Genomic DNA, 15,122 nt, shown 5'->3' with positions numbered 1-15,122 from the left:
CTTTGTTGGCAGCCTTCTCCTCGTCTGGGTTACTGTGTGGCAGACCTGGGTTCAAATAGGCTTAGTTTTCTTTCAAATACTTTAGCTGTGCTCGATTTAGCTCGTCTGGCACAATGGAACCCGATAGAATAGCAACCATTGCAAACCCCAAACCTCGTCCACCTGGCTCTCCAAGCAGGCTCAACCAAATGCTGAAAGAGAACAAATGCTATTTAAAGCACAGGTCTGAGGCTGTGTGGGGAGCCCATCCCACAGGCTTCTGTTGCTTCTCTGTTCCCAGCTGAGGCTCCTCTGCCTGGGATTAGGCTGAATGTATTACCCATCATGACTCACTCTCTTGGTTGTTGACAAAAACCGACTAGAAACAGCTCAGGCCGCAGTGGATATATCCATATTAATAACCGTATCCAATTCAGACCTGGCTTTTCTCTGTACTGTAAAAATGAGGGAGAGGGGACTCAGGAGCCCACAGCACCGAGGACTGGAGGAGCAGAGGAGTGGATTTAAACATGGCTTTATACTATGAGTCAGGATTTGTCTTCAGATCTATGCTTTCTGTTTAATGTCAGTAAAGAGACTCATGTCCTTGGTCAAAAAAGAAAATCAAGGCCACAACAGAGTATGAGGAAATACTCCCCTGAATTTCCAGCACATTGTCTGTACAGTACAAAAGCACCATTGCAATGGGTTATAAACTGTTGTAACAAGGTGAGTAGGACGGAGCCAGGCGCAGGAGATGTCAATCAAATAATTGGGATTATTTGGCCAATACATCAGTCCGCAGCAATGCGTAAACCAAATACAGTGCGACTTAAATGCGTACTAGGAAAACAAAACACATGGGTGAATATCCCGGCGATAAAAAGTAACATAATGCTCAACACGAGCTAGCGACACCTCCACATGGAACAATAACACACAAAGACATGGGGAGCAGAGGGAATACCTATACAGAGACTGATGAGGGGATATGAACCAGGTGTGTGTGAAAAACAAGACAAAACAAATGGAATGATGAAAAGAGGAGCGGCAGTGGCTAGAAGGACGGTGAAGGTGAACGCCGAAGCCTGCCCGAATAAGGAGAGGAGACAGCTTCCGAGGGAGTCGTGACAACTGTATAGGTTGATTCATAGGTCCATAGAGATCAATGAATATCCACAAGTAAATATCTGAAAAGAGAGGGAGTATATATGAAAATGATTAAACTGTATATAACTCTGAGAGAAGATGTATACCCAAGGCTGTAGAGACAGAGACAGTTTATTCGCCAACGAGCAGCGACAACTTTCACAGCTCTGAAATCTGTTTAAGATGATACGCCAGACGTCTGTGTATTGTTACCAAGGCAACTGGAGCCTGGTCGTCTGGCAGTCATAATGCTTTTGTGGCGGTTTCTGTGTCCAACAGCTGACTGCCTCCAGAGAATGGTGGTGGTCAGATACACAAGCTCCATAGCAAACCTGTTGAAACAATGTGTAACTGAAGTTCATGAGCTCTAGGCCACTAGATGCATAATTAGCATTGGAAATATTTAGGGATAAAATTAATGGTCTCTTATGAGTCCAGCCATGTCTATGTGTCTAAAAGAAAAGTATACACTGAGTGTATAAAACATTAGAACACCTTCCTGATATTGTGTTGCACCCCCTTTTTTGCCTCAGAACAACCTCAATTCGTTGGGGCATGGACTCTACAAGGTGTTGTAAGCGTTCTACAGGGATGCTGGCCCATGTTGACTCCAATGCTTCCCACAGTTGTGTCAAGTTGTCTAGATGCCCTTTGGGTGGTGGACGATTCTTGATACACACAGGAAACTGTTGAGCGTGAAAAACCAGTGGTGGAAAAAGTACCCAATTGTTATACTTGAGTAAAAGTAAAGATACCTTAATAGAAAATGACTCGAGTAAAAGTGAAAGTAACCCAGTAAAATCCTACTTGAGTAAAAGTCTAAAAGTATTTGGTTTTAAATATACTTAAGTATCAAAAGTAAATGTAATTGCAAAAATATACTTAAGTATCAAAAATAAAAGTAAATGTATGAATCATTTCAAATTCCTTATATTAAGCAAACCAGATGGCACCATTTTCTTGTTTTATTTTATTTATGGATAGCCAGGGGCATGCTCCAACACTCAGAAATCATTTACAAACAAAGCATGTGTTTAGTGAGTCCACCAGATCAGAGGCAATAGGGATGACCAGGGATGTTCTCTTGATAAGTGTGTGAATGAGGCCCTTTTCCTGTCCTGCTAAGCATTCAAAATGTAACGAGTACTTTTGGGTGTCAGGGAAAATGTATGGAGTAAAAAGTACATACTTTTCTTTAGCAATGTAGTGAAGTAAAAGTAAAAGTAGTCAAAAATATAAATAGTAAAGTAAAGTACAGATGCCCCAAAAAACTACAAGTATTCAAGTATTTTTACTTAAGTACTTTACACCACTGTGAAAAACCCATCAGCATTGCAGTTCTTGACACACTCATACCGGTGCGCCTGGCACCTACTACAATACTCTGTTCAAAGGCACTTAAATATTTTGTTTTGTCCATTTACCCTCTGAATGGCACAAATACACAATCCATGTCTCAATTGTCTCAAGGGTTACAAATCCTTCATTGAACCTTTCTCCTCTCCATCTACACTGATTGAAGTGGATTTTACAAGTGACATCAATAAGGGATCATAGCTTTCACCTGGATTCATCTGGTCAGTCTATGTCATGGAAAGAGCAGGTGTCCTTAATGTGTTGTACACTCAGTGTATATGTGAGTATGTAAATGTATGATTATCACACATACTGTAAGTGGTTTCATCTGACCACCTGCTCTGATTCTCCGTACCGTAGCACACATCACAACTGCTGCTACCAGACTCTTATTATACTGCTCAATTTATTCACTTGCCCCCCCGCTCCAATACACGTGTATTATACTTATGCACAATATATATATATAGGTGGTATGTGATATATATATATATATATATATTCTACTGCCATTTACTTTATGTTCGTATTCTTATTTTTTACTATTTCTTATTGTTGTGGCATTGTTGAGAAGGAACCTGCAAGAAAGCATTTCTTTGGACGATGTATACCATGTGTATCCCTTACGAAGCCTATGCTATGGTATCTCTGTAAGCACTAGGGGGCAGCATATGCTGTCTAAATGCCCCTTTTTTCAGTGGAGCAACCTGTTATACAGAAGTAAACGTCTCCAGATGTGCTAAAGCCCAATTGGCTGAACTAGGCTTAGGTGGTATGTGACATCAGAGCTAAGAATGCAAGGGAATACAGAGAGGCCCTGTGGAAGTCTGTATTTAAAGTGATCATTTAAATACCTGATCATGATCAAACCATTGATTATACCACCACAATGAGTATACCATTATGGTGTCCTTACTGAAAAGCAAAGTAATGAAAAACAGTTGCAGTAGGTATGATTTATTTTGTGATATGAGTTCTTATTTAAATATGTGTTTTTGGTACATTCAAGCAGTGAGTCCCTATGTATGTCTTGCTTTCAAATGCATATAAGGAATAGCACCATGTTTTCCTTTATGCAATTTATGTGGTGTGTAAGCCTAAACTTTAAGTGGTCTGAACATAGTCATTTACAGCATAGTTATTTTTTTTTACAGATTGTATGAGTGTGTTTCAATCAAGTGCAATCTGTGGTAACATACTGACCTCTGGTGGCTGCCTTCTGAACGGTTGTCAGATCCAAGTCCATCTACACTCATCAATGTAGTATTGGTTAACATCAGGGTCATGCTCAGTGGGGCACACTGTAGCGTAACATTTTACAACAGAGGAGAAAGATCTTTCTGGTAACTACTCTGTGACCTCCTTTAAACAGTTTCCAGCCAACTCCAGGTACATTGGGAAGTTTCTTAATAAGGTTTATTTAAGTTCAGAGCATACATCACAGATTGCATCTGAGAGTGAATCCCACAGGTTTTCAGTTTATGCTCATACAAACTCTTTTTGGCTCAACATCCACTATGAAGGGGGGAAATGATAAAATATTTTGTCAAACACTTGATAAATGTATTGTTGGAGGGATGTCATAGAGGGGTGTACTGTATGTAGCCAGAAGTATTGTGAGAACAAGCTGATTGTTGGTGTAAGCAAAGTGCTCCACACAGTATATCAGTGTTAGGAGTTGTCATAACGCAAGTATTAGTCTGGGTCAACAGTGCACAAAGACTACTGAGAAATAGAGCTCTGTTTAGTACTCAAACACCGCATGGATTTATTTATATCATCACAGTAGTTGACAGCATTTTGATACATACAAAAGTAATTTTTATGCAATAACTACATATTTTTTTGCACTGGATTGATAAGAAATACTGACCTTTCAACCAGAACCTCTTTTGATTTAGTGGCCAAGAAGAAAAAATTATATGAGCTTTTTAAAGGACAATACAAACTTTTACATTTCAATTAGTCCCCAGTGCATTAAGTCCCATTCATAGTACTGCTTTAGGAGAGTCATTTCTCATACTGGCACACTCCATCAAAGTGAAAAGGGGCTCAATGACAATGAATGACTTCATAGATCACATTTAGATTAATCTTCTACACCAGACAGTCGTAATTTAGCGTCTACATTACAGCATAAATCTTCAGTGTCGTGCACCCGAATTGAGTCTGTAGTCTGTATTTCTCCATAAATCAACAAAGGAATTACAACAGGAGTTAGATAGCTTACGAGGTAGAATTTTGTAGACAGCTAAATTGACTATTTGTATTAATAAACATCTTAATGATTCGGAACAGATGTCCTCCGGTAATTACAAGTTTAACAAAGACAGAAATATCTGGAAGTCCCTGATCACTTGTTCACCTCATTTGGTCTCACACAAACGACTGACGGAGATTGATCCGATTAGAAGACAGAACATATTTACAATAAGTAAAAACAGCTGAATATTAAATGTTTCAGTCTGGATCAGTTCAGATGGACGGACGGACAGACTTCAAGACAGACACTCTTGTCACATCACAGTTTGTTTCACAAGTTGTTTACATTGTATCCTTTGAGTGTCCAGTCGTCCACTGGAGGTGAAATTAACCATCAGGAACCATTTCTCTGTCAATCTACGGTTTAACATTGTCCTGAACACTTCTTTTGCTCTCTTCCTGAAGTGTCTCCCCACAATGACATACAGGAAAGGGTTAATGGCACTGTGGGTGTATGCCAGGTATGTGGACAGCTGTATGCTAATGTCCAGAATGTGACCCCAGAGGCACCCTGGAGTGACCTGGAGGTAATCCAGCGTGTCCAGGAAGCGCACCACCTGGTAGGGTGTCCAGCAGATGAGGAAGACAGTGAGGACGGTCAGGACCAGTGGTGTGGCCTTCCTCTCTGACCTCACCCTAGGAGTTTTTCTGATCTGACCATTTTTCAGAGTGATCACAATGTGGCGACTGCAGTACGCCACCACTATCACAGGAAGCAGGAACCCAACCACGTTAATGGTGACATTGCGCTGGATCTCCCAGTCCGGCTGGGGGTAAGCCAGGTAGCAGGCCGTCACCCCCGCCTTGGCCACGTATTTCACCCTGCGGAAGAACAGGGTGGGCAGACTCAGCAGGAACCCCACGATCCATATCCCCAGGCAGATGCGCTTGGCCCAGGTCGCCCTTCGCAGCCGGCTTTGGCACATGGGACGGACCAGAGCCAGGTAGCGATCAACGCTAACCAGCACCAGGAAGAAAACACTACAGTAGTAGTTCATGGAGATGGCCACGTTGACCAGCTTGCACATTGGTTCACCGAACGCCCAGTGGTAGCCGTTATTGATGGTAGCGGCCCAGAAGGGTAGACAGGACACCATGACCAGGTCGGCAGCAGCCAGGTTGCCCAGGTAGACATCGGCCACGGTGCATTGCTTTCTCTGCAGGCAAAAGACATAGAGGACCAGGCCGTTGGCCAACACGCCCACCACACTGAGCAGAACCAGGTAGGCTGGCTGGTAGGTGGAGAGCCAGTCCCAGGCTGCAGTGTAGTTGTACAGTAGTGTACAGTTGTAGGGGTCCAACTCAGTCCAATCCAGCTCTGAGTATGGGTCCTCAGTGGGGAGGAGCCTCTCGGTTGTGTTCAGGAACATTGGGAAACTGGAAGAAAGTATTAATTTAACTATTTGTCTTTTTTCCATGTTTGTTCACATAGTGTCAAAAAATTTTGAAATCATTGAACTGCAACATCCTAAGGAAAAGGAGACACAATATGAGAATCCACCTAAGGGGTGACACATAACGATTCATGGGTTTTTCCTGGCCGTACTAAGTCATACCTTTACTTTTAACAGTGGAAAATGTGAAATACTGTACGTGACTAACGAGAAACAGATACCAGTGTAGTGTTTCACTGATGGGAGTAGACTACAGCTCAGGAATCCCTCAAGTCTGCTAACATTACTAGACCTTGATTCATTCTGATAAGAAGAAATAGTAGTGCCATGACTTGTGTTGGTCCATTACATAACTGAAGCAATAGCACATTTTCAAAACTATGTAAGAAAAAATACAAGCTCAGTTAGTGCTCTGTTTAGCTTCTGTGTGTGTTGTCTATCTGTGCTCAATGTTCATACAGTACTCATTTTCCTGACCGTAAAAATGGCCCATTCATTATATGTTGAGGAGTGTATACAACTTTTTGCTATTTTTAACTTGGATCCGTTCCAATTTAACCACATTGAATTATTTCTCTTTACATCCTTAGAATAAATTTCCATGCTGCCAAAATTTAGCATGCGCTGCATACAATAAAAATTAAAAACATAAAACATTGCCTTTAATCACAATTGAACATTTTCCCCCCTTTATCTTTCTCATTCCATGAAGATCCCTGTTGGCTTTGAGGCTAACTCACCTTATCTCCAGAGCTTTGTGGTCTCAGTCCAGATGTGCTCCTTCTCCGGGTTCATTCCTGATGTATTATCAGCATGACCATCTGGCCTCCTCTGAAGAGCGTTCTGGGAGGATGGCCGCTCTTATATGAGCCGAACACAGATCATCCCAATGTCGTCACTTGGCCTCCAGCACAGCCCAGGTTTTCCCCTAAGTAGGCCTACTTCTTTCTGGCTCAACTATTTATCGAAACCATGACCCACTGTTGTTTCATTGGAGAGATATAAAAGGAGCCACATTTACAGTAGGAATGGTTTGCAAGTAAACTGCATTGAGCTAGATCCATATAAGTGTGGGAAAGTCCATTAGAGAGGTTTAAATGTTTTGAATACATGTATCCAGAGTTAAACCTTGTCCTATTTTTGTTTGATTCAATCTGAGGATATTATAAATTGGCTGTGGAGCTTGTCTCAGTTCTCTTTCAAACAAACTTGCCAGATTCATTTTACCAGGTAAACTAAAATTCAATTTGACTGATGAAACACACTGTACACACAGTATGGTACTATTTCTGTCATGTTCAATGTACATTTGGTTGGAAGTTTGGACTCCAGCATTAATAATGAAACAGTTTCACAGAAAACAGCCATGGCTAGGCTATAGGACTGTATTGCACTAAAGCAACCAGCCTTTCTGGACCAGTGGGAACACCGGCCTTTGAATCCCCTGAGCCTCTGGGCTTCTACAGCCTAATCTTGTAAAGTACGTCCAGCAACCCCCCGATATAATTTGTTTATCATGTTCGCACAGAAAAGCTATTAGATTTGCAGAACATAAGGTTTTCTCTCCTTATAAAGCATGTCATTGTTTTTAAGTTGTTTATTTTATGACCTTGGCCTGGACCTGAATCTAGGTAAATGGTCACTACAGGGATACAATTTACTTGCCATCCTTGCTGTGCCAGCTTTCTTAAACTTTTTTTTAGCTTCTAGGGCATTGTTCTATAATAATACAGAAAGTAGAGTAAAATACAGTGCCTATCATAAGTATTCACCCCCCTTGGATTTCTTCAATTACTTTTGTGTTAAAAAGTGGGATTCAAATGGATTTAATTGTAATTTTTTTGTCAACGATCTACACAAAATTTCGATAATGTCAAAGTGGATATATTTATATATTTTTTTTTATTAAGGAAAAATAAAACATGAATATATCCTGATTAGAGAAGTATTCACCCCTGAGCCAATACATGTTAGAAACATCTTCTGCCCACCCAGGGACATGATCATTTGGGGGTGGCATGAAGCCTCGAGGTTAGAGAGTTGGGCCAGTAACAAAAGGTCAAAAAATCTGTTGCTGTGCCCTTGAGAAAAACACTTAACTCCAGGGGTGTTGGACAATGGTGACCCTGGCTGTGACTCCACTCCCTGTGGGTGTCTCAGGGGGAGTTGGGATATGCAAGAAACACTTCCCACTGGGCACACACTGGTTGAATCTACGTTGTTTCCACATAATTTCATTGAACCAACGTTGAATTGACGTCTGTGGGTTGTGTGTAAAAAGACAAAAAAAGTATTTAGTCAGCCACCAATTGTGCAAGTTCTCCCACTTAAAAAGATCAGAGAGGCCTGTAATTTTCATTATAGGAACACGTCAACTATGACAGACAAATTGAGAAATTTTTTCTCCAGAAAATCACATTGTAGGATTTTTAATGAATTTATTTGCAAATTATGGTCGAAAATAAGTATTTGGTCACCTACAAACAAGGAAGATTTCTGGCTCTCACAGACCTGTAACTTCTTCTTTAAGAGGCTCCTCTGTCCTCCACTCGTTACCTGTATTAATGGCACCTGTTTGAACTTGTTATCAGTATAAAAGACACCTGTCCACAACCTCAAACAGTCACACTCCAAACTCCACTATGGCCAAGACCAAAGAGCTGTCAAAGGACACCAGAAACAAAATTCTAGACCTGCACCAGGCTGGGAAGACTGAATCTGTAATAGGTAAGCAGCTTGGTTTGAAGAAATCAACTGTGGGAGCAATTATTAGGAAATGGAAGACATACAAGACCACTGATAATCTCCCTCGATCTGGGGCTCCACGCAAGATCTCACCCCGTGGGGTCAAAATGATCACAAGAACGGTGAGCAAAAATCTCAGAACCACACAGGGGGGACCTAGTGAATGACCTGCAGAGAGCTGGGACCAAAGTAACAAAGCCTACCATCAGTAACACACTACGCCGCCAGGGACTCAAATCCTGCAGTGCAAGACGTGTCCCCCTGCTTAAGCCAGTACATGTCCAGGCCCGTCTGAAGTTTGCTAGAGTGCATTTGGATGATCCAGAAGAGGATTGGGAGAATTTCATATGGTCAGATGAAACCAAAATATAACTTTTTGGTAAAAACTCAACTTGTTGTGTTTGGAGGACAAAGAATACTGAGTTGCATCCAAAGAACACCATACCTACTGTGAAGCATGGGGGTGGAAACATCATGCTTTGGGGCTGTTTTTCTGCAAAGGGACCAGGACGACTGATCCGTGTAAAGGAAAGAATGAATGGGGCCATGTATCGTGAGATTTTGAGTGAAAACCTCCTTCCATCAGCAAGGGCATTGAAGATGAAACGTGGCTGGGTCTTTCAACATGACAATGATCCCAAACACACCGCCCGGGCAACGAAGGAGTGGCTTCGTAAGAAGCATTTCAAGGTCCTGGAGTGGCCTAGCCGGTCTCCAGATCTCAACCCCATAGAAAATCTTTGGAGGGAGTTGAAAGTCTGTGTTGCCCAGCGACAGCCCCAAAACATCACTGCTCTAGAGGAGATCTGCATGGAGGAATGGGCCAAAATCCCAGCAACAGTGTGTGAAAACCTTGTGAAGACTTACAGAAAACGTTTGACCTGTGTCATTGCCAACAAAGGGTATATAACAAAGTATTGAGAAACTTGTGTTATTGACCAAATACTTATTTTCCACCATAATTTGCAAATAAATTCATTAAAAATCCTACAATGTGATTTTCTGGGGTTTTTTCCCTCATTTTGTCTGTCATAGTTGACGTGTACCTATGATGAAAATTACAGGCCTCTCATCTTTTTAAGTGGGAGAACATGCACAATTGGTGGCTGACTAAATACTTTTTTTCCCCACTGTATAAGCACACCCCCAAATTATTGTTATTTTGGCAGTGATTACAGCTGTAAGTCTTTTTGGGTAAATCTGTAATAGCTTTGCACACATTGTGCAATATTTGCCCATTATTTTATTCAAAATTGTTCAAGCTCTGTCAAGTTGGTTGTTGATCATTGCTAGACAGCCATTTTCAAGTCTTGCCATAGATTTTCATGCAGATTTAGGTCAAAACTGTAACTAGGCCACTCAGGAACATTCACTGTCTTAAGCAACACCAGTGCAGATTATTTTCTTGCTGAAAGGTGAATTCATGTCCCAGTGTCTGGAGGAAAGCAGACTGAACCAGGTTTTCCTCCAGGATTTTAGCTGTGCATAGCTTCATTCCATTTCTTTTTATCCTGAAAAACTCCCCAGTCCTTGCACACAGAGGAACTTCAAACTTACTATGTGATTTGTAAGTAAGACAATTTTCTTAACTTATTTAGGCTTGTCATAACAAAGGGGGTGAATACTTATATACAATAAAGACATTTTAGTTATTTAGTTTTTATTCATTTGTAAACATTTATAGCATTTTCTTTTCACTTTGACATTATGGAGTGGGTCGTTCTTGAATTACCGTGGCATTTTGGCATTGCATTTTTGGAAAAAAATTGCTTCATTCTTCTAGATTTTGTATTTATTTAAATGTATTTTGGTACATCTTCCCATTCTAAATCATCCTTTTAAAATCATTTACTAAAGTGATATGATTAATAATTTTGCTCAACCAGTGGAGGTGGTTGAGTGTTTAAAATACCTAGGGACACAAATTGATAACAAGGTGCGTTTTACAGAGAATGCAGACTGTATTTTTAAAAAAGGTAGCCAGCGCCTGTTTTTAATCAGAAAATTGAAGGGGTTTTGGATCAGCCAGGATGTTCTGGAAAGTAGTTTGGTGGAGAGCATCCTCACATTCAATATGACAGTCCGGTATGGTAAACTGAGCATGAGGAGAAAAAGCAAATTTACCAGAAGTGTAAACACAGCCAGCAAAGTAATTGGTCGACCATAGTTCAGCAGTCTGTTCCACAAGGCAACCAAAAAGAAGGCGCTGGCTGTCGTTGGTGACCCCTCCCACCCTCAGTTCGAGAGGCTTCCCTCTGGCTGGCGCTTCAGAATGCCCATGGCAAAAAATAATGTGCTCAAACATTCATTCGTTCCTTGTGCTGTTGGGCTACTAAATGCAATTGGATCAGTATATGTATTTATTATTTTTTTCACCTTTATTTAAACAGGTAAGGCAGTTGAGAACAAGTTCTCATTTACAACTGCGACCTGGCCAAGATAAAGCAAAGCAGTGCGATAAAAACAACAACACAGAGTTAGATATGGGGTAAACAAAACATAAAGTCAAAAATACAACAGAAAATATATATACAGTGTGTGCGAATGTAGTATATTATGGAGGTAAGGCAATAAATAGGCCATAGTGCAAAATAGTTACAATTTCGTATTAACACTGGAATGATAGATGTGCCAAAGATGATGTGCAAATAGAGATACTGGGTTGCAAATTAGCAAAATAAATAACAATATGGGGATGAGGTAATTGGGTGGGCTAATTTCAGAATGGCTGTGTACAGGTGCAGTGATCGGTATTCTGCTCTGACAACTGATGCTTAAAGTTAGTGAGGGAGATAAGAGTCTATAGCTTCAGAGATTTTAGCAGTTCGTTCCAGTCATTGGCAGCAGAGAACTGGAAGGAATGGCGGCCAAAGGAGGTGTTGGCTTTGGGGATGACTAGTGAGATATACCTGCTGGAGCGCAGACTACGGGTGGGTGTTGCTATGGTGACCAATGAGCTAAGATAAGGCGGGGATTTGCCTAGCAGTGATTTATAGATGGCCTGGAGCCAGTGGGTTTGGCAACGAATATGTAGTGAGGACCAGCCAACAAGAGCGTACAGGTCACAGTGGTGGGTAGTATATGGGGCTTTGGTGACAAAATGGATGGCTCTGTGATAGACTACATCCAATTTGCTGAGTAGAGTGTTGGAGGCTATTTTGTAAATGACATCACCGAAGTCAAGGATCGGTAGGATAGTCAGTTTTACGAGGGCATGTTTGGCAGCATGAGTGAAGGAGGCTTTGTTGTGAAATAGGAAGCCGATTCTAGATCTATCTTTTGATTGGAGATGCTTAATGTGAGTCTGGAAGGAGAGTTTACAGTCTAACCAGACACATAGGTATTTGTAGTTGTCCACATACTCTAGGTCAGACCCGCCGAGAGTAGTGATTCTAGTCGGGTGGGTGGGTGCAAGCAGTGTTCGGTTGAAGAGCATGCATTTAGTTTTACTAGTGTTTAAGAGCAGGAGTGTTGTATGGCGTTGAAGCTCGTTTGGAGGTTTGTTAACACAGTGTCCAATGAAGGGCCAGATGTATACAAAATGGTGTAGTCCGCATAGAGGTGGATCCGAGCGTCACCAGCAGCAAGAGCGACATCATTGATATACACCGAGAATAGAGTCGGCCCAAGAATTGAACCGTGTGACACCCCCATAGAGACTGCCAGAAGTCCAGACAACAGGCCCTCCGATTTGACACATTGAACTCTATCTGAGAAGTAGTTGGTGAACCAGGCGAGGCAGTCATTTGAGAAACCAAGGCTATTTATTCTGCCAATAAGAATGCGGTGGTTGACAGAGTCGAAAGCCTTGGCCAGGTCGATGAAGACGGCTGCGCAGTACTGTCTTTTATCGATCGCGGTTATAACATCGTTTAGGACCTTGAGCGTGGCTGAGGTGCACCCATGACCAGCTCGGAAACCGGATTGCATAGTGGAGAAGGTATGGTGGGATTCTAAATGGTCGGTGATCTGTTTGTTAACTTGGCTTTCAAATACTTTTGAAGGGCAGGATGGATATAGGTCTGTAACAGTTTGAAGAGGGGGATGATCTGGGGATCTCAGACGTTACGAAAGAGAGATTGAACAGGCTAGTAATAGGGGTTGCGACAATTTTGGCGCATAATTTTAGATAGAAAGGGTCCAGATTGTCTAGCCCAGCAAATTCTAGTTATCCAGATTTTTCAGCTCTTTCAGAACATCAGCTGTCTGAATTTGTGTGAAGGAGAAGCGGGGGGGGGGCATGGGCAAGTTGCAGCGGAGGGTGCAGAGCTGGTGGCCGGGGTAGTGGTAGCCAGGTGGAAAGAATGGCCAGCCGTAGCAAAATGCTTGTTGAAATTCTCGTTTATTATAGATTTATCGGTGGTAACAGTGTTTCCTAGCCTCAGTGCAGTGGGCAGTTGGGAGGAGGCGCTCTTATTCTCAATGGACTTTACAGTGTCCCAAAACTTTTTGGAGTTAGTGCTACAGGATGCACATTTCTGTTTGAAAAAGCTAGCCTTTGCTTTCCTAACTGATTGTGTCTATTGGTTCCTGACTTCCCTGAAAAGTTGCATGTCGCGGGGGCTGTTCGATGCTAATGCAGTATGCCACAAGTTGTTTTTGTGCTGGTCAAGGACAGTCAAGTCTGAGGAGAACCAGGGGCTATATCTGTTCTTAGTTCTTAAGATTGAGAGGAAAGCACTTTTAAAGAACAACCAGGCATCCTCTACTGACGGACTGAGGTCAATATCCTTCCAGGATACCCGGGCCAGGTCAATTAGAAAGGCCTGCTCGCTAAAGTGTTTTAGGGAGCGTTTGACAGTGATGAGGGGTGGTTGTTTGACCGCAGACCCATTACGGACGCTGGCAATAAGGCAGTGATCGCTGAGATCCTGGTTGAAGACAGCAGAGGTGTATTTAGAGGGTACATTTGTCAGGATGATATCTATGAGGGTGCCCATGTTTACAGATTTAGGGTTGTACCTGGTAGGTTTGTTGATAATTTGTGTGAGATTGAGGGCATCTAGTTTAGATTGTAGGTTGGCCGGGGTTTTAAGCATATCCCAGTTTAGGTCACCATGCAGTACGAACTCTGAGGATGGATGGGGGGCAATCAGTTCACATATGGTGTCCAGGGCACAGCTCGGGGCTGAGGGGGGTCTGTAGCAAGCGGCAACAGTGAGAGACTTATTTCTGGAAATGTGGATTTTTAGAAGTAGAAGCTCAAACTGTTTGGGCACAGACCTGGATAGTATGATAGAGCTCTGCAGGCTATCTCTACAGTAGATTGCAACCCCACCCCCTTTGGCAGTTCTATCTAGACGGAAAATGTTGTAGTTGGGGATGGACATTTCTGAATTTCTGGTGGCCTTCCTAAGCCAGGATTCTGTTCAAATATTTTTTATTGAACACACACAAGAATGGTGTATAGGTATGAAAGACATGTGTACAGTTCTTATCTAAACATAAGAGAGCAGACATGAACAACAAGACCCAGAGTTCTGGACACAAAACAAATATTACAAAACACGACATACAGAACAGGGACAGGTAGAAAGAGAAAGGGTAGATGTAACCCCCCACTTATACCCCCCTTTATCCCCCCCATTCCACCCTATTACCCTCCCGACTGCTCGAGTGTTGGGGCCAGCACACGCTGCCCAAAGGTATATATAAATATGACAATTGAGAGTGCGTTAAAAAGTACAAATTCACAGCACCGACTGGTCCAGGTAAGAGAGGAAAGGCTGCCAGATTTGATCAAATGTTGATAATTTATTGTTCAGAATATATCTAATTATTTCTAAGTGTACAGTTTTTGCCACTTCGCTGAGCCATAATTTGGTAGAGGGCGCTTCCCTCCTTTTCCAAAACAACAAGATTAGTTGTTTTGCCGAGATGAGACTGTAAGAGATGAGTTGTTTTTGGGAGTTGGTTAATCCGTTTAGGGAGTCGGACACTCCCAGGATTATCAGAAGCGGGTCTGGGTCTATTGAAGTCTCCAGAACTTCAGAGAGGACCCCAAATATTCCACATCAATAACCATACAGACTAGAGCATAGGGCAAAGCAGTGGAGTAGTGTACCCTGCTCAGCCTGACATTTATCACACATAGGGGATGTATCAGGAAATATCCTATGCAGTTTAGTTTTGGAATAGTGTAATCTGTGTAATACCTTAAATTGCATGAGACGATGTCTGGAGTTAATGGAGCAGGTGTGGATATACCTCAAGCTATCCTCCCAGTCTGCCACCGAA

The 15,122-nt window shown here is 42.1% G+C and overlaps 1 protein-coding gene across 1 annotated transcript; it reads right to left on the bottom strand.

Moving 5' to 3' along the window:
* Window positions 1–3,980: 3,980 nt before the first annotated feature.
* Window positions 3,981–7,039, bottom strand: LOC121552675 (B2 bradykinin receptor-like). Its single transcript, XM_041865684.2, has 2 exons — window positions 6,881–7,039; window positions 3,981–6,123 (listed from the first exon to the last, which is right to left on the bottom strand). The coding sequence occupies exon 2, from the start codon at window positions 6,114–6,116 to the stop codon at window positions 5,001–5,003; it is 1,116 nt and encodes a 371-aa protein (XP_041721618.1). The 5' UTR covers window positions 6,117–6,123; window positions 6,881–7,039; the 3' UTR covers window positions 3,981–5,000.
* Between the last annotated feature and the right edge of the window lie 8,083 nt (window positions 7,040–15,122).

This window comes from Coregonus clupeaformis, chromosome 36 (assembly GCF_020615455.1).
Source record: "Coregonus clupeaformis isolate EN_2021a chromosome 36, ASM2061545v1, whole genome shotgun sequence".
NCBI classification, from domain to species: Eukaryota; Metazoa; Chordata; class Actinopteri; order Salmoniformes; family Salmonidae; genus Coregonus; species Coregonus clupeaformis.
The sequence above is the reverse complement of the archived record's forward strand: the minus strand, read 5'-3'. Positions and strand labels throughout refer to the sequence as shown.